The 19,923-nt window shown below is 45.7% G+C and overlaps 1 protein-coding gene and 1 pseudogene across 2 annotated transcripts; one reads left to right on the top strand and one right to left on the bottom strand.

The window, feature by feature from the left end:
- Positions 1-794: 794 nt before the first annotated feature.
- Positions 795-3,875, bottom strand: LOC121641700 (annotated as a pseudogene).
- A 2,671-nt stretch (positions 3,876-6,546) lies between these two features.
- LOC121642507 (N-acetyllactosaminide alpha-1,3-galactosyltransferase-like) lies at positions 6,547-17,954 on the top strand. Of its 2 annotated transcripts, none has more exons than XM_041989294.1 (7): positions 6,547-6,640; positions 7,318-7,430; positions 8,932-9,020; positions 10,619-10,693; positions 10,850-10,941; positions 16,560-16,697; positions 16,967-17,954. In XM_041989294.1, exons 4-7 carry the CDS (start codon positions 10,661-10,663, stop codon positions 17,649-17,651), a joined length of 948 nt encoding a protein of 315 aa, XP_041845228.1. In that variant the 5' UTR covers positions 6,547-6,640; positions 7,318-7,430; positions 8,932-9,020; positions 10,619-10,660; the 3' UTR covers positions 17,652-17,954. The 2 variants fall into 2 exon arrangements, with proteins under 2 accessions (XP_041845228.1, XP_041845227.1); XM_041989293.1 differs by having other exon boundaries at positions 10,846-10,941.
- The last annotated feature ends 1,969 nt before the right edge of the window (positions 17,955-19,923 follow it).

Raw genomic sequence — 19,923 nt, 5'->3', positions numbered from 1 at the left:
AGTTTTGGATTATAAACTATTATTCAAACTTTTGCTTGTTCAGATTTTCAGTCCACTTTAGATTACTTGATTTTGCAACAAAACAAAAAAAACAAAATGAACAAAAGTGCAAAAAATCACATCTTACATGGACTTCTGAGATCAACGTTTATGTCCTTACCAATGTCAGAATCAAACCTATGCCCTTGCCTCACAGAGATTAAAGACAAGAATATTATGAGAAATGTTCATGATAATCAGGATAAGTATGCAGAGGAGAGAACAATGAGGAAGGAAAAGATGTATAAAAGTGAGGAAAAGCTTCTACACAGATAGGAATAAACAGAAATTCATTTTGTGTGCACAGAATTAAATTCAACTGTGCAACTCCATAAAACTTAAGGTTATTTACATAACCCCGGTTCTCTGAGTAATATGAGCGAGATGTCTCACTATGGGATGCAAGCCTCTCTGCAGCCCTCAGAAGCATTAATCTCATTACGCCAACCCTGATTGGCTGATGAACGTGTGAACGTATCCGTCCACATCACGTAGTGCCATCTGCCTTAAATAGCTCATGCGGACGGACCAACTCATTCAAGATAAGCACCTCTTCTCACTCGCCCCAGCAAGAAGGGTTGTCTGGTGAGACATCTCGCTCATATTACTCAGAGAACCGGGGTTATGTAAATAACCTAAAGTTCTCTTTCATAATATTCCGCTCGATGTCTCACTATGGGATGTGGTAGCTCCCGAATTGCCAGACAAGCTTATCTAGCGTCCACCAACCCACCGGGAAAAGAACTCCGATCCGGTCAGGACAGCAAAACTGCGCATGCCACGCACGGAGCGGAGACGTCCAGCATATAGAAACGGACAAAGGTGAGAGGCGAGGACCAACTCGCCGCTGCACGGATGTCCTGAACAGAGACCCCTCTGAATAGGGCCCAGGAGGCGGCCATGCCCCGAGTCGAATGTGCCCGCAGGCCCCCAGGAGGCTGCAAACCCTGACCCGTATAGGCCAAAGCAATCGCCTCCACCACCCAGTGTGACAGGCGCTGCTTTGTGACAGGTTTTCCCCTATGAGGACCAGACCAGGAGACGAACAACTGATCGTTCCGCCTGAAACCCCCAGTCCTATCCATGTAAGCGCGCACCGCGCGTACTGGACACAAGGCATGTGACTGCGAGTCCCCTGACGAGGCAGGGAAAGCCACAAGATCAATAGGAGAACATGAGCCCACCACCTTAGGCACAAAAGCCGGGTTGGGCCTCAAAACCATCCTCACACCGCCCGGAAAAAAACTGGGCGCATGTCGGGTGCACCGAAAGCACATGGATGTCACTGACCCGCTTAGCTGACGCCAGAGCTAGCAGCAACACCGCCTTGAGGGAGACGTGTTTTAAATCTGCCCCCTCCAGTGGCTCAAAGGGAGGGCCCTTAAGCCCCTCCAGAACCACAGCCAGATCCCACGGTGGTACCAGCGGTCTGGACACAGGAAGGAGCCTGCGTGCGCCCTTCATAAAGCGGCAGACCAATGGATGCTGACTCGCCGTGTGCTTCTCAAACCCCACGTGACAGGCAGCAATAGCTGCCAAATACACTTTTACCGTGGAGAAGGCTTTCTTCTTGTCAATCAGGTCCTGCAAGAATGATAAAATCACCCCCACCAGGCACTGAAGAGGAACGTGGCTGTGTCTATTGCACCACTCCACGAAGACCCCCCACTTAGAACCATACAGAGATCTAGTGGAGGGGGCTCCAGCACTCTGTATAGTGGAAATCACCCGCGGTGGGAGTCCCACAGCGGACAGACTGAGCCGCTCAGGGGCCAAGCCCACAGTGCCAGGCGTTCTGGGTGTGGGTGGAAGACCGTCCCCCTCCCCTGAAGTAACAGGTCCCTGCGTAGCGGGAGTTGCCAAGGCTGAGCACGCAGCAACTGATATATCTCCGCCAGCCAATGCATGGCAGGCCAAAGCGGAGCTATCAATATCAGTGTGTGGCCGTATTCCCTCACTCTGGCCAGAGTGAGGGGTATCAACGCCAGGGGAGGGAATGCATAAAGGAGCCCGGGCGGCCAGACGTGCGCTAGTGCGTCTACGCCCAGAGGAGCATCCATGCTGCGCAGAGAATAAAACAGAGCGCAGTGAGCATTTTCTCTTGATGCGAACAGATCCACTGTGGCCCGACCGTAACGGGTCCAAATCTGTCCCAACACCTCTGGGTGCAGAGTCCATTCCCCGTATACAGGCGCGCCTCTGGACAGCAGGTCTGTGCCCGTATTCAGGACTCCCAGGACGTGCGTTGCCCTCAGAGAGAGGAGGCGATCGCTGCTCTAGAGGATCAGTCTGCGTGCCAGCATGTGTAACTGGCGGGAGCGCAAACCCCCTTGACGGTTGATGTACGCCACCGTCGTTGTATTGTCCATCCCTACCAGGACATGATGGCCCACAAGGGACGGAAGGAAATGCTTCAGGGAGAGAAAAACCGCCGAAAGCTCCAGAAAGTTTATGTGGGACCGCTGGAGACCGACGCTCCAACGGCCCCTCACAGTTCGGCCCTCGTGGATCCCACCCCAGCCCGTCAGGCTCGCATCCGTAGTGACCACCTTCCTGGACAGGATGGAGCCCATAGGGACTCCCTGCGTCAGAAAAGTCGGGATCCGCCAGTGACGCAGTGTCCTGGAGCACACAGCAGTGATACGCACCCTGCGTGCGCCATGACGGGCGGGGTCCAGGCCGCATGAGGCCACCCAAAGCTGAAAATCCCTCATGTGGAGGCGACCTAGCCGGACAACGAGAATGGCGGACGCCATCAGTCCGAGCAATCGAAGACACAGCCTGAATTGGACCGATTTTCCCAGACGAAAAAACCCGAGACATGTCCTGAAAACCCTCACGCGGTCCGCCGAGAGGCGAGCTGTGACAGACAGCAAGTCCAGAGACAGGCCCAGAAAAATTATGCTCTGCGCTGGGGACAGCACACTTTTTTCTGTGTTTATCACAAAACCCAGATCGGACAGGTGCTCCACGAGAACATGCGTGTGCGCCCTGGCCTCCTGCTCCGACTGTGCCAGCAGCAGCCAGTCGTCCAGGTATGTGGCCAAGCGGATGCCCTGGCGCCTCAGCGGAGCTATTGCCGCTTCCGTGCACCACACGAACACCCGCGGACTCAGAGAGAGACCGAAAGGAAGCACTCGGTACTCGTAGCAAATCCCCTGGAAAGCGAACCTCAGGAATTTTCTGTGGGGAGGGTAGATAGGGATGTGGAAATACGCGTCCTTCAGGTCGACAGAAGTGAACCAATCGTTCTGTCGCACAAGACGCAACAGGGATGCGTGTGTGAGCATCCTGAATTTGTATTTCCGGAGATATCTGTTCAGAGCACGAAGATCCAGGATAGGGCGAATCCCGTTCCCCCCCCGTTTGGGGACCAGAAAATACCTGGAGTAAAACCCGCTCTGACACTGTGCAGGAGGTACAACACAAATCGCTCCCTTGTTTAACAAGGAGCTGATTTCCCCCTGTAAAACGTGGGCTGACTCCCCTCGAGCCTGGGAATGCAAAATGCCGGCGAAACGAGGGGGAACGGTGGCGAACTGCAACCTGTATCCCCTCGAAATCGTCCTCAACACCCAGGGTGGGGCTGCGTGTGCGGCCCACCTCTCCCACCTGAGGGAGGGAGGAGGCGCACCCTGCAGCCCGTCCACCATAGGAGGCTCTATCCGTGATGCGGTAGCGCCCTCTCTCGCCAAAACAGCGAAATGGTTCCGGGACTGCGCCTTGCATCCACGTCCGAAATGACAGCGCAGCGATGGGTGCACTGCTGCCGCTGTCCTGGGAGGGGCAACCGCCTGCCACCGGGAAGCAGCAGGTGCCGCCACCGCGCTGTTCATGATTTTGGCTTTTTTTATTAGCTGCGCCCTCGGCCTGTGGCCTGGATGCTGCAGCGGAACACAGTTTAATTTTTTCAAACATAATGTGTGTGTGCGTGCTTGTGGACGTTTGAGAGGGGCAACCGCCAAAACCTCTGCTGACAAATGTCCGTTCCTCTCCCCATGCTCTGGCACGGTCCGTGGCAGCTGGGAGACGGGGGCGAGAGATATCCCCGGGAGCACGCTTGGAAGCCAAACAGGTGGAGCTAGAGAACGAGGAACGTCTAGCTGCACTGGCGAGATGCGGGGCTGTCAGGCCGCCCGTTTCTTCTTCCTGGCCTGGAAGTTAGCAGCTTGCGTGGGCGGAGCCGGCGGGGCTGCAACAGAGGCCGAGGGCTTCTTAGACCAGCCGGCCCGACCGGGAGGAGGAGGCGGGGCGGGCTGGGGCCTTGGCTGTTTGGGTATTTTGAAACGTGAAACCTGAGAAACAGCCGGCGTGAAGGTTTTGCGCTACACAGGTTTCCGAGGGAGGCAGAGCTGGAGAGCTTCATCCTCCTTCTTCTTGGCTTCACAACGCCGTTGCCAAAAATCCCCTCCGGGACAATGGGCATGTCCAGCATGTCATCCTTCTCCCTATCCGACAGGTTGGCGAGGTTCAGCCACCGCGCCCGTTCCTGCAGCACCATAGTTCCCAACGCTCTGCCCGTGGCCTGAACCGCACAGCGTTGGACGAGGAGACATAGGTCGGTGATAACCGGAATCTCCTCCCACGTTGCTGGGTCCTGTGTGTCCAAAATCCTCGCACAATTCGGCTTGGTAAGCAGTGAGCAGGGAGAGGACATTAAGCGCCCGGGCAGAAAGCGCCGCTGCCTTATAAGCCTTCTCAGTCAGGGCCGACTGAAAACGGTCAGATTTAGACGGCAGGCTGGTACTCCTGGAGGACACTGCAGACAGCCGGGGGTGGAGGTGGGCTGCAACAAGTGGCTCCATCGGAGGCATGCGGAGCAAGCCCAGGCTCTCCATCGCCTCACAATCGAGGGACGAGGCCCCGGGAATCGGGCTCCTGCTGTTGTAAGGACGGTCCTTCCATGAACGTGTCACTTCATCCAGCAGCTCTGGGAAGACGGGGAGAAGTTGCTTCATAGCACTTTTGGCCAAGGGCAATCTCTTCCCTTCATAGCGGGATCTGGTGGTCTCAGCTACAACTGCGGGCCAGGGGATGGCCAGTCGGGCGGCCGCGCGTTTACACACGTCGAGCATGTCCGAGCTGGGGAGGGGAGAAGCTGGTGTGCCACTCTCGTCTCCATCCCGAGAAGCAACGGAGGCCGCATGCTGTGCAGCATGGGTAGGAGTGATGAAGACGTCGTCCTCCTCTTCATCCTCGGAAATGAGGAAGTTTGAGGCGACATCTTCGTCTTCCCCGTAGTCCAAATCCAGGACGTCTTCCTCCGGCGGGGAATCCGCGGCTACGTTGAGCTGGGAGCCCCAGCTGGCGCCAGCCTGCGGTACCACCACCGCGGCAGCTCCCTTCTCCTCCTCTTCCTCCTCAACCTCAGCACCGGCGGAGGGGAGATAGGGGTCCTGCCCAGACAGGCTAACCTGGCGGGCTAGCCGTCTGCGGAGACTCTTCGTGGTGAACACCGAGCAGTGTTGACACGCACCGGGAACATTGATAGCCAGTCGGGCATGTTCCAGCCCCAGGCAACTCGAGCAGACCTGGTGTGGGTCTCTGCTCGATATCTTGTTCCCGCAACGACAGGGACGAGCCCCAGAGTCTCCGAGCCCTCTGGTGTGAGGGGTTTTAGCCTCCATTCCTCGCGAGCTGGTGTGCAGGCAGGGAGCAGAGGCAGATAGCTGGTGTGCTAACTGTGGGGAGACAGAGAAATTAGCTGGTGTGCTAACACTCGGTGCTCGAGACGCCGTGGTGGGGCGACAAGGGACAGTGCGACCGAACCGTGGAGGGGAAAGGAAGCACTGTGGTCTGGTGTGACCAAAGAGCCAAGAGTCCAAGCTAGGTAGCGCTCGGCGACCGAAGCCGAAGGATCAGCCTGTGAGCAGTTAAGCTAGCCAGCCGTGGACGCAAGATATGCTCCGAGTGAGAAGAGGTTTTTGAATGAGTTGGTCCGTCCGCATGAGCTATTTAAGGCAGATGGCACTACGTGATGTGGACGGATACGTTCACACGTTCATCAGCCAATCAGGGTTGGCGTAATGAGATTAATGCTTCTGAGGGCTGCAGAGAGGCTTGCATCCCATAGTGAGACATCGAGCGGAATATTATGAAAGAGAACCACTAAAGCCTAGATTTAACACGAATCAGTGAGAGTGAACAAATGACAAACTTCCAAAAATGGTGTTAATAAAATTAACATACATACTTCAGCACAGTGATAAATATTAAAGCAGCATGGATAAAGAAAAGAACAGACATTATAAATTATGGATAAGATGAAAACTATTCCCGGATGAAGCGTAAAAAACAGTGTCTCTGTGTCTGCCTGCTCTTCTCTTCTACGGATGTTATCTCATCCAGGTTCAACAACAGGAGATTTATTTATTTATTTGTTTTAGCTGCAGCAAAAAGAACGTGTCATCTGGGCGGGACTCAGAGTAGACCCACAGCTCTGCATCGAGAGGAAACAAGTTAGGTGGCTTGGCAATTGCTACCCTTTCTTCTCTCTTTTTGCTTCACTTTTCAATCACAGTTTACAGTTTGAGAAGTTTGTTTAAATAATATTTAATCTACCTCGTGCTGTTACACAGGACTCCAAGGAGACAAGATCATGGTAGCTTGGCACGACACTTTATTAACAGATCAGAACTCAGAATAAGGATAATACTGGTACCGATACTGGTAGAGGTAACAGGGTTGAGGAAGCCAGGAACAGATAGAGAGTGAGTCCATAAGGAGTGTAGTTTAAGGTCCGACAGGGAATGACAGTGGTGCTGGTGTATATGAGGGCTGGAGAAACAGAGGAAGACAGGTGTGACAGGTTGGCTTAATGCTGATGAGCGGATCAGGAACAGGTGTGGTGGATCAGTGAAGTGAGGATGGAATGGAGTGACTGTGAGTGGCATGACTGATTGAGTGGCATGACTGATTGAGTGGCATGACTGATTGAGTGGCATGACTGACTGAGTGGCATGACTGGCTGTAACACGTGCCCTTGCACTTTTGCACATTGCTTCAAATCTGTTTTTGATTAATACTAATTTAATAAATTAATTACTTGAGTTAAGTAAACATTGATGTTTGGTTTGCTTCAAACCCAGAAGATTTTTTTTCTTTTCCATTTCATTCCTCCAAGAACACATGATTTTCTAAAAAGATGTGTTTTCACCATCTGGTATACAGACGGCATTTATGTAAATGACCACAAACTGACTCCAACAGTGTAGTCATACTGAGGGTGAAAGATGTTGACAGGACTGACTTACTGTAACTTCTACTTTTGCATATTAGGAGGAGTCTCTATTCATCTGTTTCCCCCTTCCTGACAAAACTGGGATTACAACTTTCTTCCAGCACTTTGAAATCTAACAGGTTAACAGGTCTCTGCGAAAATCTCCTCACTGGTAAGTCATCAGTAATTATTTGCCAGAGAAAACTTTAGTTCATTTTTAGCAGATAAATATTGTGTTATCAAGATAATTAAAAAAAAAAACTTTACATATTGTAAGAATATAAGGTCCTATTTTTCTTTTCCTGGAGAGGTAGTGATACAAAATAGAGATGACCATGTGATAAATTTAGATTTTTTTTCTTTTTATCAAAAGCTTCCCCTGATAAATCAAGTGAATAAAATAGACTTTACATTTTAGAATGAAGATTGGGTTTGGGGTTAAGATGATTGTTTTAGTTATGGTATCCAGAGAATGAATCTTTACATCTTACACAATGAAGCAAGATTTTATGTGACGGAGATAAGAAACCTTACTCCATGGGGGAGTGTATCTGTACCTAATTGCATGGTGTGCTTTCTATTTTATTACAGACGTGGATTGTATATACTTTAATAATGATTATTAATGATTAAGGTGGATAAACAGCTTACAGAATGACTTAACTATTAAAACAAAGGTTAAATATATATATATATATATATATATATATATAAATAAAAAGATGCGTGTGTGCTGCTGGCTAGGTTGGGCTTACTGTACTGACTTGCGTGCTTCTTTTTTATTTATTTTTTATTTAACCTTTATTTAACCAGGTAAAAATGTTTGAGAACCAGTTCTCTTTGGAAAAAAGGGGACATCTTGCCTGATGCCGCTGAGTTATTTGATGGCACAACATCAAAACACAAGGAATGAGGGGAAAATAAACAGTGCTTGTGCCGTGTTGCAGCAACACTTATACAGACGCCTGGACACCTACAAGATGAAACCACAGCAGTGCATACAGAAGAGACACTGAAACTAAAGTATCATCCTCATCACTGCCAAGTTATTTTTGGATTGATACACCTACCACTAATTAGTTAACAATTCTCATTTTTGTGACCCTGAGCATTTTTCACTTTTGGAGACAAAAATGAGAAAGAGGCGAAAAACAAGTCAGTAAATTCATTTTGCTTTCACAGATTACTCTCACTTTAGTCTAGAAGAAATGGATTAAGCATTTTTGAGATCTCTTTTGTCATTATATTTTATGTGAGATTATATCACCCAGCAAAATCCCAGACGATTTTGAATTTCTGGCCTTCTTTGGTATCAAGCGAAGAAGCTCACCACAATAAAAACATCTTGGTACAAATGGCGATTGATTTCCGACCATTGACTGCACTTTGTGCACAGCTGCCTCTACCCCTGTTTCCTGCAACTTGACGACATTCTTAGCCACCTTTTGCAATATTAGCAACATGGAAGTTTCTTCTTCTACTGCTCTCACTGGCGTCAGCTTATCATATGATTCTGATGTATGTGTGTGTATGTGTGTGTGTGTGTGTGTGTGTGTGTGTGTGTGTGTGTGTGTGTGTGTGTGTGTGTGTGTGTGTGTTGTCTGTCTACCTTAGTCACTTGGCAACACCTGTTCGATTTGCATGTATCTTTTATTTGTTTTGTTTCATTAAAGGTGTCGCTCTACTAGTCGGCAACTGTGTGCCTTCACCTTAAAGGATCATTTGCTGGGAAGCTGAAAAGACACTGTCTCACAGCCATGAGGTACATTGTGATGCTCTTTTTCAAGAGTGGTTGGGAGGGTGAGTTGGGGGTTCCGAAACAATAAGATAAGATAAGATAAGATAAGATAAGATAAGATAAGATAAGATAAGATAAGATGTACTTTATTAATCCCGAAGGAAATGACCACAAAGCAGGCTCTATCCAAATAATAAGTTTCTTATACAGACTTAATTGATTCTTGCTCCACCAGCAAGAACCAAAAAGAAGAATAAAGAATCTCACCACAAGAACCACGAGGCATTTAAGTGGAACAACAGGTTTTCCCTTCCCAGCACCCAAATCTAAGTCAGAGGAATGACATACCAATGTGTTATGTCTTATTTATTAACTATTTACAATATTCACAAATCAGTGCTGCTGTCAACCAGGGCCCCAAAAACCCAGTCTCTAAAGCAATACATGTTCAGGGGGAGTCAAGCTGACAAGCTGACATTTGGAAGGACAAACACAATAGCACAGGAACCTGTAGGCAAACACTATACTACTATACTCTCTCTCTCTCTCTCTCTCTCTCTCTCTCTCTCTGTATATATATATATATATATATATATATATATATATATTATATGTAGATAGATAGATAGATAGATAGATAGATAGATAGATAGATAGATAGATAGATAGATAGATAGATAGATAGATAGATAGATAGAATGATGAAAGTAATCTAATTAATCACAAGCTTTGTAGTTAATCATGAAATTGAAATCCCTTAAATTGTCATTTCTCTGTTGTGATGGAAGGGTATGAAGGTGTTTAGAAGCAAGATGCAGTTGGGCGGGCTGCTGACCCCATGGATGGATTTTAGGTATACAAAGGACATTGATGCAATTTGCACAATCTGCAAGAAGTAGTTTCACTTTCACCAAGGCTGTTAAATGTTAAATTTCAAAGTACCATCAGACAGGAAAACTGTCCTTGGCACAGCACCGGCGTGTTGTATGAGAGAGGGGGAAGGATGAGTTATGGTGGGGCGTATTTCAGGTAGGCGCTCAGGTGCGACTTTCAAAAAGTTTAGATAAGATGAAGAAGAAAACAGGTTCCAATGTAGAGGTATGTGGTTTTAGCTAACATTTAAAAATGCTGTTTAATATTAAATCTGTAGCAGCCAGGGGACTAGCTAAGCTGGAATAAAGCAGAGTTTCCACATAATGATGCTGTACAACATCAGTCTCAAAATCGCAGATGTGGGTCAATATTTTGTGGCCACCTACTTGACATCAATGTTTAGTGTAAGTGAGATTTTCTCAAACGCACCATTTTGCCATTGCACTTGCTGTGCTTTTACAAATCAAAGATCACTTTGCAGTCACATGACAACCGCACAAGTAATAGTGGCACAAACAAACTGTTCATAGCAGACAGGGAATGAAATACAAGAAAGCTATCAGAGGCAGCTTTCGGCGATGCTAAAACTGAGGAGAAAAACCTCAGCCCTTTGTCATGCTGTTTTTATGATGCAGTTCAGTTAGCTTTATCTGTGTCATATTACAAATTAGATGCATTATGTACAACAACATGTATTTGTTGGTTATTTGTGTACAAATGGATTTTATATTTGCATTGTTTTTTTCTAGGGACTTCAAGGAAAGGATTGGAATATTCACTTGTCTTCTGCTATGTATTGTACTATTCAGTTCTTTCTATTTCGGGTATGTAAACAAGCTCTTATTTTTTAGATTTCAGTAGGAGCATATATAAGCAAATACTTTTGTGTTCTTTTTTGTTTTGATTTCACCATGATGTCTTTCAAACAATTTGAATAGAATGTTAAGAGGGTCTCACTTTTCTTTCTTCACAATAGGCAGTTAAGAAGCATTGCCTTGTTGAAGAATCTGCCAGTGATTCATGAAGAACCATCAAAACCAACCATTAATTTGGATCACACTCTTGACTTTACGTAAGAGAATGAAATGTTAATTAGTCATCTTTTAATTTTGACTTACCTCTGCTGTTAATTAGGAGTTGACAGGAAAACTTGGTTCAGGATGGATTGGAGGATACTCGCCCTGGGGTGTCGGTTAGGACACTAAGGACATGAGGCGGGATGTGGTCGAACGGTTTAATGAAGGGTTATTACATACAGCACAACAATGCGGCAGGCCCGCTGACGTAGCAGCTATTAGGCTTGAGGTCTTTAGGTAGAGTGTGCAAAGTGGTCTGGAATATACAAAAAACACATACACCAATCAGCATAGGAGCACATCATTACAGACAATAAATCAGATATTGTACTGCTTATGCAACCATAAACCTTCACTATGCAGAGAGCTATAGTCATATTAGCACCATTAGACCAGAACAACCCGCTGGTAAACTCAAAACATGAACAGAAAGACGCACCGCGGCACGACGGGCAGCATATTAGCTAACATGACTTATATGAAATAACAGGCACGCAGCATAACATCATTCAGAACATCAGGGAAATTACATAGAACTTACTATCTCTTCATGCACGCACTCACACACAAGGAAACAGTCCGTGGACGAGGGTGAACAGCAGGTGGAGGGACAAACGTCGTTCGAGGGCGAAGGCGAAAGCATGAAAGAAAATAAACTTTGTCTTCTCCGGGCGCTTATTCCCGCCGCTGCTCGTTCGGCTGAGCTCGTGTCCGCTCGGGTGCTGTCGGGAGCGCTCAGCTTCGCTCGGCTGCACTCGTGCCCGCTTGTGCACGCTGTCGGGACAGCAGTGGACTTTATTACATCTGCAGCTGATGAAAATCCACATAAGTAAGAGACAAAACAGATGACTTGTTGTTCTTTCAGTTTTAAACCAAGAACTAGTTATGTTTCACCTTGTAACCACCATCCATCCACCCACCCATTCTCCTCCATTTATCTGGGATCAGTCAGTAGTCTAAGCAGAGATCTTGGATCTTCTTCTGGGCCTCCTCCCAATCGGATATGCCTGGAAAACCTCCCGAGGGAGGCATCTTGAACACATGCCCGAACCATTTTATCTGACTCATTTTTATATGGAAGGGCAGTGGGTCTACTCCAAGCCCCTCCTGGATGAGCGAGCTTCTCTCCCGAGCTCTAAAGGAGAGCCCAGCCACCCTGCACAGGACACTCTTTTTGGCTCAGCACCTTCTTTACCACAACCTTTCCAGCTGAGGGCCATGGTCTCGCATTTAAAGATGCTAATCTTCATCCCAGTCACTTAGCACTTGGCTGCAAAACATTCCAGCAAGAGTTGGAGACCATGGCCAGATGAAACTGACAGAACCACATAATCTACGAAAAGGAGAGAACCAATCCTGAATCCACCAAACCAGATCTCCTCAACACCTGGCTGTGCCTAGAAACTCTGTCCACAAAAGTTATAAACAGAATCGGTGACAGAAGGATGCCATGGTGAGGTCCAACCCTCACTGAAAACAAATCTGCCTTATTGCTGGCAATGCAGACCAAGCTCTGACACTGGAAGCACAGGGGCCGAACACCTCATACAAGGGGGTCTGGTGCTCCATACTCCTAGATCAATGTCCAGTGACCTCCCTGGGGGTCATGGTAGAATGCCTTCTCCATGTCCACAAGGATGTGTTGACTGGATGGGCGAACCACCATGCCTTCGCCAAGACCCTTTGGAGAGTGTACAGTCGGTGCAATGCTCCATGGCTGGATCAAAAACCACACTGCTCCTACTCTATCCATGGTTAGACTATCCTTAGACGAACCCTTCACTGTAGAACCCCCAAAAAGACCTTACCAGTGTGGCTGAGAAGCGTGATATACCTGTTGTTGAAGCGCACCTTCTGGTCCCCCTTTTTGAAGAGGAGGGGCAGTACCCCAGCCTGTCTGTCCAGAAGCACTGTTCTCGATGCCCACGTAATTTTGCAAAATCCAGAGTCTTAAGGAACTCTGGGCAAATCTTGTCCACCCCCTAGGCCTTGTCAGCTGGTAGTTTTTTAACTTCCTCAGTGACCTAATATCTCAGAAATAGGAGAGCCTACCCGAGTCCCTAGACTTTGTTTCGTTATCAAAAGATGTGTTGGTGGAATTGAGAAGGTTTTCAAAATATTCCCTCCACTGACTCACAACATCCTGAGTGGAGGCCAGTAGCACCCCATCCCTACTGTGTATTGTGTTAATAGTGAGCTGCTTTCACCTCTTTAGCTGCCAGATGTTGGATCAGAACAGCTCCTTGAAGCTGTCTGGAAGTTGTCTAACCAAACTCCTCTTTGTTGCATAAAAACCTCGATATTAATATGAAATATTAAAGTGAATAAATCTCATTTGGATTAAATTTAGCCTTTTGGAGCACCAGCCTTCTTTTAGAAGGGAATACTGTGAGTTAATGTTCACACAAGAAAATAATAAATCAGCCTCCTAATTGATAAAACGTGAGTTCCGTCTAAAGGAACAAGTTTCTCTTCCAAAATAACCACTTGAACAGCAAAAAGTTAAAATAATGCAATAATTTATAAACCACCGGTAATCAAATTAACAGCACACAGCATGAAATAGAGATATCATGGAATGGTTCAGCATCCCTTTATCATAACTTCCAGGGGAAGCCTTGAGAGACAACTTAAAGCTGAAGATATAGAGCAGAATTACGATAGAAATAGAGTCTGAGAAAATAATGAAAATAACCAAAATAAATGTTATATAGGTACTTGGTATCTTTATACTATATATCAGGGATCACCAACTCCGGACCTCTTGAGCCAGTGTCCTGCAGGTTTTCACTGCATCCCTGCTGCAACACACCTGGTTCAAATGAAATAGTCAATAGTCAAGGTCTACACCAGCCTCTTAACGACCCACTATTTGAGTCAGGTGTGCTGCAGTATGGAGATATTAAAAAACCTGCAGGACACTGGCTCAAGAGGTCCGGAGTTGGTGATCCCTGCTATATGTGGTTCGAAATATGTAAATGTTGAATTAAATTATTCTCTAGAATTTAGTTTAACTTTGAGTAGGACTAATGTGAACATTAGCCTAGGACACCTGTCGGCCCTAGGCAAAACAGGAGTTTTGCCCCCCAAGTGGCAAAATGCTTAGCTAAACTGAAGCTATATAACTCAGCCGCACTCATTTTGTAACTAATCTACAAATTCTTGTCTCTTTATTAACAAACAAAACAAAGTCACACTGAAACACTCTAAACTGCTAAAAAAAATATATAAATAGCACAAAATAAATAACATTTAGTTAAAAATAAATAACAGTGCGAAAGTTCAGGGCAAGAAATGGCTCAAGTGCAAATCTTAAAACAATGTAAAACTGTGCAGTCAAAAAACACACAAACTATAAAAACTGCTATATTTATGAACAAAACAAAATAATGCTACTGTGTGAAACAAAAAAACAATCAAGCAATCAAATTTAATTTTTGAAGCATGTTTCATATACTCCCAGGGGCTTATCACCTGCAGGATGAGCCATAGGGGTCGGGTGCAGTGTGAGCTGGGCGGCTGCCAGAGGCGGGGACCCTGGCGGTCTGATCCTCGGCTGTAAAAGCTAGCTCTAGGGACGTGGAATGTCACCTCTCTGGTGGGAAAGGAGCCTGAGCTGGTGCATGAACGGTTATGGCTAGATATAGTTGGACTCACCTCGACTCATGGCTTGGACTCTGAACGAAAGGGTTGCCTCCCTCAGCTTTGGGTGGCGGGACGGGTCTTGACTGTTGTTTGTGCTTATGCTCAAAATAGAAGTTCAGAGTACCCACCCTTTTTGGAGTCCTTGGAGGGGGTGTTGGAGAGCACTCCTTCCGGGGACTCCCTCGTTTTGCTGGGGGACTTCAATGCTCATGTGGGCAATGACAGCAAGACTGGGGGGGGCGTGATTGGGAGGAACGCCCCCCCTAATCTAAATCCGAGTGGTGTTTTGTTGTTGGACTTCTGTGCTCGTCATGGACTGTCCATAACGAACACCTTGTTCAGACATAAGAGTGCCCACATGTGCACTTGGCACCAGGACACTCTAGGCCGCAGTTCGATGATCGACTTTGTAGACGGCCGCATGTTCTGGGCAATCGGGTGAAGAGAGGGGCGAAGCTGTCAACTGAGCACCACCTGGTGGTGCGTTGGCTCAGATGGTGGGGGAGGATGCCGGTCAGGCCTGGCAGACCCAAGCGGGTTGTGAGGGTCTGCTGGGAACGTCCCCTGTCAGAAAGAGTTTCAACTCCCATCTCCAGCAGAGCTTCATCCATGTCCCGGGTGAGGCGGGGGACATTGAGTCCGAATGGGCTGTGTTCTGTGCCTCTGTTGTCAAGGCGGCCAGCCGCAGCTGTGGCCGTAAGATCGTTGGGGCCTGCCGTGGCGGTAATCCCCGAACTCGTTGGTGGACACCGGCAGTAAGGGATGTCGTCAAGCTGAAGGAGTCCTATCAGGCCTTTTTGGCCTGTGGGACTCCAGAGGCAGCTGATGGTTATCGGAGTGCAGCTTCGGTGGTTGCTAAGGCAAAAACTCAGGCATGGGAGGAGTTTGAAGAGGCCACGGAGAATGACTTCTGGACGGCTTCGAGGAGATTCTGGTCCACCATCCAGCAGCTTAGAAGGGGAAAGCAGTGCTCCGTCAACACTGTGTACAGTGGGGATGGAGGGCTGCTGACCTCGACTTGGGACATTGTGAGGCGGTGGAGGGAATACTTTGAAGACTTTCTCAATCCCACCAACACGTCTTCCGATGAGGAAGCAGAGTGGGGTGGGTGGTGCTGGCTCTCCCATATCTGGGACTGAGGTTGCTGAGGTGGTTAAAAAGCTCCTCGTGGCAAGGTCCCGGATAAATGACAAACGCAGATATTTCGGATGCATGGTCGGTAAGCCAAACTTGCCAGTAACCCTTCAACAGATCCAGCTTACTGACAAAACGAGCAGCTCCAATAATATCTACACAGTCCACAATGCGGGGTAATGGATATCCATCAGTAACAGTCACAGCACTAACCTTTCTGTAATCAGTGATGAATGTGTTTGTAAAATGAAATTTTGAGAAAATGTGTGATATGAACTATAGTTTATAATGTGCTGACCCACAGTTTTTCAGTCCTTTGTTTTCTACCCTTGCTGCCTCAACTACACACGTGGACAAATTTGTTGGTACCCTTCTGTTAATGAAAGAAAAACTCACAATGGTCACAGAAATAACTTGAATCTGACAAAAGTAATAATAGCAAAATGTAAATTGCTAGGACTTCATCTGTTCAAGTCTAATAAAAACAATTAGACAAAATTTTTCATGTAAAGCACTTTGTGTTGCCCCAGCATGAAAAGTGCTTTATAAATAAAGTTATTATTATATTATAATAAATGACTTTATAAAGCCACTTTTTTTGTTATATCAATCTCTCGATCTGCCAAAATAATGAATTTAATGCAAATATCTCAAGGTGAGGGCTTTACTCAGCAATTTTTAGATGAGATTAAAAAAGAGATTAATTAGATTAATTACAGATCATAATTAATTAATCTCTCAATTTTTTTAATCTAATGACAGCACAGTGTGGAGCTGTCTTAAGTGATTAAAAGCATTTGTTTAATAATTACTATTCTTTTATTTTGTTTTTCAGGATCAGAAATGATGTTCAGACACGCACTTACTGGGGTGCTCCTATTATCTGGGAGTTAATGTTTGACCCAAAACTTTATGACAAAAAGCACCAAGAAGGAAATACAAGCGTGGCTCTCACTGTGTTTGCTGTGGGAAGGTTTGTGTTTTTATGAACATTGTCAGTTGGGAGGTGAAGACAATTACTAGTTCTGATGTCTACTACTTTTATTTTTCTTTAACCTGAATGTGAATCAAACATGCAAATACTGCAGCTTGTAATTTAGTGAAACTGGTACAAGACTGAGTGAGTGACAGTAGTTATACAAAAATAAGTAACCCTTGTTTAAATGTCAAGTCTTAAAAATCTAAAGGAAAAGCACAGTAAGCAAGATAATTGTGTTCTTGTTCTCTCCCTGTCTCCTAAAGGTACCTGGATGCCTACCTCAACACTTTCCTAACATCAGCAGAAAAGCATTTTATGATTGGATTACCGGTGACATATTACGTGTTTACAGAATCACCAGAGAAGGTGCCAAATATTGAACTTGCTCCTCAGCGAGACCTGAAAGTTGTCAAGGTGCAAAAGTATAGCAGATGGCAGGATATCTCCATGATGCGAATGAAGACCATATCAGAAACGATAGAAATGGAACTCGAAGGAAAGTTCAGTTATGTCTTCTGTTTTGATGTTGATCAGGAATTTAAGAATAGATTTGGCTCAGAGGCCCTCGGGGAGTCCGTGGCTTTGCTCCATGCCGACTTTTACAACGTTCCAAAGGACAGGTTCACCTATGACAAAAATCCCAAATCCAAAGCTTACATGGAGGATGGAGATCACTACTACCATGCTGCTCTCTTTGGAGGATCATTGCAAAATGTGAAAGCATTGGCAGACTTTTGTCATGTGAACATCATGGAAGATAAACTGAATGACGTGGAGGCTCTGTGGCATGATGAGAGTCATCTAAACAAGTTTTTCTGGCTTAATAAACCAACCCAGCTCCTCTCCCCTGAGTACTGCTGGGACAACAATGTTCCTGACAAGAAACATATTCTGGTTGTTCGCCTGACTTGGGCACCAAAGCAATATGACAAGCTTCGTACACGGTAGTGTGGCCAAAATCAAAGAGATTGGGATGAATTCACAAACAAGTGTGAATCTGTTTACTGTCTTGACAGAAGGGCCAAATTAAGAATTTGTGCTTAAGTCTATATTATCTTAACAAATTTTTCTTTACATGTTTTAAAACAGCATTAAAAGGAAAATCAAGCATTTCCAATTAGAGCCTGACAGCTTGTCCAATAATGAAGATTAACTGTCTGTAGAACACTCGGACACCCAATTAGCTGGTTTAAACCAGGGTTACTCAGTCCCATCCTACAAGACCTGCAATCCAGCAGGTTTTCCATGTATCCTTGCTTCAATACACCTGACTTAAATTAATGATTCAGGTGGGTTTAAGCAGAAATACTTTGAAAACCTGCTCGATTGCGGCTCTTGCGGGACCGGATTGAGTAACCCTGGTTTAAACAGTCAACCACTTCCACTTATAGTATATCAAAGTAGTCCATGCATGAAAATATAGAAAGAAATCAAGTTAGAACTGCATCAGCTTTTAAATTTGTGGCAATAAGCAATGCTAATACTAACTACAAGATGCTGTTTCAGTGAAACAGCTGTGTGAATGGTGGATACTGAATGAATGGATTAGTTTGTTTGAGCAAAAATATGAAAATATTAATGTAGGAAATATCCAAAGACCTGGGGCCTAATTTATCAAACTACAAAGCAAACTACAGGTGGCGTCTGTGGCCCAAAAAGGAAATGCTGTGCACTTCAACTATCAGATTTATAAAACTGTGCGGATACACGTCCTACGCCTCTTCCCGTTTATAAATCAGAATAAACTGTAAAACGGGTGCACGTGAGGGAACGCCAGACTGTCCACCTTATTTAGCTGGATGTATTTTAGAACATGCAAGTTTTGTTTCACAATGACAACATATTTTAGTGATTGAGGTTTTTATTAATATCATCTACCTTTATCTTGAGACCCCCCCCCCCCCCACACACACACACACCCTTAAGAGAATTAATATCGAATGTGCCTCTTTATTCATTTCTGCAAACAGCTTTAATCTATAACATTTGGTGTGAAAGGTAATAGTGGATGTGCACAAATGTCTCACATTTTACAGCATTTTCTGTACCATTGGTGTTGCCGTGTCCTGTTTTTCTAGATTATGTGCGTACGCCTGGGTCAGAGTTTGTTTGGAGGTAGGAACGTTTTCCCGTCAAGTTTGGTTTTCATAAATCCTAAAAGTTGACTATATTTGGCATACACCGGTTTTCGTTACTATGCTAGCTTGATAAATGAGGCCCCTGGTGCTGTATCCTTATAGAAGTAGTTTGAATTGAGATACAGCAGTCAAAATGTTGGTCTTTAAAGAATGATTGCAAAAGAATGAAGGCTATGGTAGTGATTGCAGAAGTACACAAGTTCATACCAAACAGAGTTGCCATCAAGCAAAGTTGGCAGCTATAGGACAGTCCAATATAAAATAGAATTTAGGAACCTTTCGAGGTTAGACGGGGAATGCATGCTGTCAGCAGTTTTTCTCATTTTTTTCTTTCTCCACAGAGAGAACCTGTCTGAAAGGTGTTGTTGAAAGCAGTTGCTTAATCAGAACACATGCATGTAGACAGAGTACCATGAAAGAAACTGTATGGTGTACCATTTTTTCTGTGTGAAGTAATACCTGTAAAGCCAATAAGGATTTTTGGAAAAATGTATGGCTGTGTCCGAATGTGCTCCCTACTCCCTACATAGGGGCCACGCCATTTTGTCGAAGTGTCTGGATGTCCAGAGAGAAAAAAGTAGGGCACTCAAAATTACCCACAATGCATCTTGAAAAGTAGTGAGCATTGATGGTCACTAGACGGGTCAATATATACCACAATGCAATGCGGGCAGAAGCTCAACATGGCGCAAGGAGGCAAAAAAAATTGAGCTGCACTAAATTACCTATAAGCAAACAAAGAATAAAATTCAATATAAGGAATAAAAATATATACACACAGCTTTGGATTGGATTTGGAATGACATCTTGATGCTTGTGGTTGCCGTGGTGACGATGGTAGTCACGTGGTTTGCAGCGAGGAAAAAATAGGCAGCTTCGTGTCCAAATCGCCAAGAGAATGAGTGCACTATGTGGTGTGCTATGTAGTGGAGCCCTATCTAGTGAACGAGGGGTTAGGAAGTAGGGTGGACATTCGGACACAGCCTATGTCTTTTTTTTTTATCTCCACTTTTTTTGTTTGGGAAGGCGGGGTTGATTGTCCATATCTTTAAATGGGTGGAGCATGTGTATGTGACTGTGTA

This window comes from Melanotaenia boesemani, chromosome 1 (genome assembly GCF_017639745.1).
Source record: "Melanotaenia boesemani isolate fMelBoe1 chromosome 1, fMelBoe1.pri, whole genome shotgun sequence".
Lineage (NCBI taxonomy): Eukaryota > Metazoa > Chordata > Actinopteri > Atheriniformes > Melanotaeniidae > Melanotaenia > Melanotaenia boesemani.
This window is presented reverse-complemented; position numbering and strand designations above follow the sequence as displayed.